The sequence below is a fragment of the Notothenia coriiceps genome, unplaced genomic scaffold (assembly GCF_000735185.1).
Source record: "Notothenia coriiceps isolate Sejong01 unplaced genomic scaffold, NC01 NC01_scaffold00003801, whole genome shotgun sequence".
In the NCBI taxonomy this organism is placed as follows: domain Eukaryota; kingdom Metazoa; phylum Chordata; class Actinopteri; order Perciformes; family Nototheniidae; genus Notothenia; species Notothenia coriiceps.
Genome location: NW_011336502.1, coordinates 1 through 4,667, shown reverse-complemented (window position 1 = coordinate 4,667; position 4,667 = coordinate 1). Strand labels below are relative to the sequence as shown.

Here is a 4,667-nt window from a genome sequence, read left to right as displayed (position 1 = left end):
TGGGCTCTGGTTTCAGACAGAGGGTGAAAAGAGGTGCTGCAGCACAGGCAGTGTGAGAACAATAAAGAGCTTTTTGAACATTAAAGCATGGAGACATGTCAAAGTAGAGACACTACATACTGATATACACCTGAACATCAGCAGGAGAGGACTCTTTAAAGTAGAGACACTACATACTGATATACACCTGAACATCAGCAGGAGAGGACTCTTTAAAGTAGAGACACTACATACTGATATACACCTGAACATCAGCAGGAGAGGACTCTTTAAAGTAGAGACACTACATACTGATATACACCTGAACATCAGCAGGAGAGGACTCTTTAAAGTAGAGACACTACATACTGATATACACCTGAACATCAGCAGGAGAGGACTCTTTAAAGTAGAGACACTACATACTGATATACACCTGAACATCAGCAGGAGAGGACTGTTTAAAGTAGAGACACTACACACTGATATGAAGTAGAATTACTTCACATATTTATCAGCCTTTGTGCTACAAGTCCGATAAACTAAATGGTGGAAGAATAACCAAACAAAACGTTCTGTTTACATGACCCTTATCACACTCAGAATATGTCATATCTTTGACTAATAGTGGAATATTAGTGTGCATGTAAACAGAATCACTGACACACCTGTTGTCACATGTTCTCTGTATCTGAGCTGTGATTGGCTGATGAGTCTCTCTCTCTCTCAGTGTTGCCGGCGGCGCCCTCTGGACTGCAGGTCCTCAGGATGGAGGACAACAACGTCACGTTGGCATGGAAACCGGGATTCAATGGACACTCTGAGCTGACAACCTGCGTTGTCCAGGTAACACTTACTTACCACAATTAAATTAATTACACACACACACAATTAAAAACAGATTAGAATATCACAAGTCTCTAGATTAAACTCTTTGTCAACTCTTATTGGTAGTTCAGTCCTTCCTTCCTGTCAGGTCTAGATAATTAATTAAACACACACACACACACACACACACACACACACACACACACACACACACACAGAGAAGGCTAATCAAACACTAATATGTCGCTACCCTCCTCCCCCTCCCCCCAGCTGTCCAGGCGCTCGGTGAGGAGGTGGGATCTCCCCCAGCAGGAGGTCCAGGTTCCTCCTCACCTGCACGTCCTCTCGGCTCTGAGGAGCCATCAGAACTACAGCGTGAGGCTCTCCTGTCTGAACGAGGTGGGGGCGTCGCCTTTCTGCCCCTGGATCCACTTCCAGACCCCGGAGTCAGGTGAGAGATGTTAGGAAGCATCTTTTCTAATACTACTAACAAGTGTCCCCCGCTTTAAAGGGGCCCTGTTCTGCTTTAGGAGTGTTCCCTTTCCTGTAGTGTAGGTTTTAGTGTATGTAAATGGTCTGCAAAGGCTAAAATCCCTGTGTTCCCTTCAGGGGGAGATTCTTTCCCACACATTCCCGCCTCCCTGCCTGAAACACCTCCATTGGACTCCTTTGTTTACTTCAGGATGGGTTGACCAATCACATTACAGCAGAGTACATGAAGACCTTTTTGAACATTAAGTATTGTAAACATGACACAGTAGAGACACCAAATACTGATATGAACCTCAAAGTGAGCAGAATATTTCCTCTTCAAAGTAAAAAGATGTTTGGATTTAAATCTGCTCAAAGATTGTACATTTAAGGGTCTCTTTTAGTGTACTTTCCATCTCCTAGTTGCCTCTCGTTCCCATTTTTGGTGGTTTTACATCAACAACAACAGCAGTAGCTATTTTGTGTCTCGTGTGGAAGGTTTTGAAGCCACTAGTTTTAGTTTTGTCTGAATTTTTGCATCTCTTTTCTGGTTTGTTAGCATCTCTGTTTGACCTCCAAACACTTCAAAGCTGTATACATTAACTGATCAAACAGAAAGCATGACACCTCTTATAGGAATGTGGCAGAGAGATTCTGCTGTCAGCTGGTTTCCTGTTTTCTCTGAGCTTCAGCAGTTGGTCGCTGAGAGCGGGCTTGTTGTTTGTGTTGTGTATTTGTTTGTGTGTGTGTGTGTGTGTGTGTGTGTGTGTGTGTGTGTGAGGTCCAGCTGGATGGTTTCCAGTAGATTCCAGTCCTCTCCTGTACAATCAGCTTTTGTGTGTGGCCTAAATCCATATGAAAGGCCTCTCTGCAGGCTGTCTCTCTGCAGCGCCCCCTGCAGGCTGCAGAGAGGCACACACTGACCTCAGATCACCAGGGGAGGAAAGTAACTAAGTACATTTACTCAAGTACTGTACTTAAGTTTAAATGTCCCAAGTCCATTAATCAATTAGTGGATGGAGGGGAAATTAATTGGAAACTATTTTAATGGTTTTTTTCAGATTTGTTGCTTTTACTGTTAACCCTCTGGAGTCAGCGCCCACAGATCTGCGCGGGTAGTGCGCATATTTTTCGTATTTATTCATCTTTTCGATTATTAGGAGTAGAAATATGATTGAAGATTTCCTAAATCGGATGTCAAATGTGCAGCTTTAGATCTAATCAACTATGTGCAGTGCTTTAAGGTGAGTGACTTGCATTTCTAGCAAGACCAGAGATTGTCCTGAACATTTTGATATGTAACTCATGGGGTGCTGTGTTAACGAGTACATTTTAAAAGGTGATTTAAGGAGGAATCTAAAAATCTAGAAAGTACCCTTAGACTCCAGAGGGTTAATAACTTTATGTATCAGTATTTAGTTTGAGGTATGGACAGTTTTTGGGAAGAAAACTAACATTTTGAAGGTTCTGGGTTATTGTGACAGCATTTCTCACTATTTCTACAAAAAGATTAAATATATAGATTACATTAATCCAGAAGATTGGTCGGTATAAAGAAACGTTCATTTAGTTAGTTTAGATGTCAGATTGTGTTTTAATACCTTCAGATTTGTTGCTTTTACTATTTGACTGTTTGAATGTTAATAACTGTTTAGTATTTAGAGGTTTGTTGAAGGTGTTGTGCTCTGGGTTATTGACAGCATTTCTCACTATGTTTACATATTACATTATATATAGATTACATCCATTCAGAAAATTGGTCCGTACAAAGAAACGTTTATTTACTTAGTTCAGTCTTTTAGAAAAACAAGTTGGAAGGTGTTTCTCAGATTGTGTTTTTCCCCAAACTGTGAGGACTCTCAGACTCTGATGCTGTTGTTGATCAGTGAGCATTCAGACCCCGCAGAGCACGCTTCATGATAATCACTGTAATCTATCTGATAATAATGATATATCATCCCGCCCTCAGTGCCGTCGGCGGCCCCCAGGAACCTGACGTTCGAGCTGTCGGAGCAGCAGCTGGCTCTCAGCTGGGCGGTGCTGCAGGAGGAGCAGCTGCAGGGACGTCTGATCGCATACAAGCTGCAGTGGAGCAGAGGAGGGGAGCCTCAGGTGGGGGGTCTCTCAGAGCTTCCATTACATTTATACCGGAAGCAGGGACGGTTAATGGTAAAAAACAAGACTTTCATTCAGTTAAAAAACACACGTACCAAATTCTCTATTCTATAAGGAGAGACGCAATAATGTTTAAAAACAAGGTTTACTGTTTATTAATTATAATTAAAAATAAGCATGAGGACTACAGCAGCATAAATAAAACAATTATAATAAAACTAATTTTCATTGACAAAAAAAAAAACTAAAATATTTTAAGGGTAGAGTTTAAAAACAAAAAAAGGTATATAACAAAAATGTCTACTTGTAGTCAACTAAAATTTGATTGTGTGTGTGTGTGTGTGTGTGTGTGTGTGTGTGTGTGTGTGTGTGTGTGTGTGTGTGTGTGTGTGTGTGTGTGTGTGTGTCCTACAGACTACGAATCTTAATGAGCATTTTTGATCAACACCTGCACTTTTACTTCATTTATTCTAAACTGATGTTCACCACTTAACTTATCAGCAGGTCACTCTTGAAAAAGAGGTCAATGATCTCAATGGGATTCACCTGCATTAATAAAGGTTTGAAATCAAATCAAATAAATAATAACAACATTTGTCATATTATCAGAGTCAACGTAGAACACTTATAACAACTTTTTAATTACAAAAATAAGGAAAAAGACATTTGATACATTTAATAAACGTGTTATTCGTAAAAAAAAAAGAAATACCGGCAAAATGAAAACTAAATCTGTGTTTTCAGTCTCGTCACATGACATGCATTTTTGAACTTTAATATGTTTTATGCATGCTTTTTAGTTAACATTAAGCTGTCTTTGGCTCTTTTTTCAAGATTGAAGGCTTTTATTGATCATGTGTGCAGAGCTACATATCTGAGGTCACAGGACTCCTCAACAGAGCAACACAATAAAACAAGATAACATTGTGTCAAGTAAATAACAAATAAAAATAGAATCGAAATAGTGCAAGAAGAGTCTATATACAAGTAATTGGAATATGATATATTAGATAAATAGTGGTTGTTGTTGAAGTTGCAAACAGTTGAATGTTATGGTTGTTTTCTGCTGTAACTCGAGGTATTCTGATCTGATGCTCTTCCTGCAGGAGCCTCTGCTGTTTAAGGAGAACTCGGCTCTGCTCTCAGGTGGAGGGCGTTTCTTCAACGCCTCCTTCCAGGTGTCGGCCTGCACGTCGGTGGGCTGCGGACCCTGGAGCCCCCCGGTGCTGGTGCTGCCCGCCTCAGGTAAACAACAACACACCTCAGGTAAACAA

At 40.6% G+C, this 4,667-nt stretch overlaps 1 protein-coding gene across 1 annotated transcript; it reads left to right on the top strand.

Annotated features, from left to right (window-relative positions):
- Positions 1–709: 709 nt before the first annotated feature.
- Positions 710–4,638, top strand: LOC104941729 (tyrosine-protein kinase receptor TYRO3-like; the record flags this gene model as incomplete). Its single annotated transcript, XM_010766863.1, has 4 exons — positions 710–825; positions 1,078–1,258; positions 3,248–3,390; positions 4,500–4,638. Coding segments are annotated over 4 exons (579 nt in total), but the record flags the coding sequence as incomplete, so codon positions are not given.
- Between the last annotated feature and the right edge of the window lie 29 nt (positions 4,639–4,667).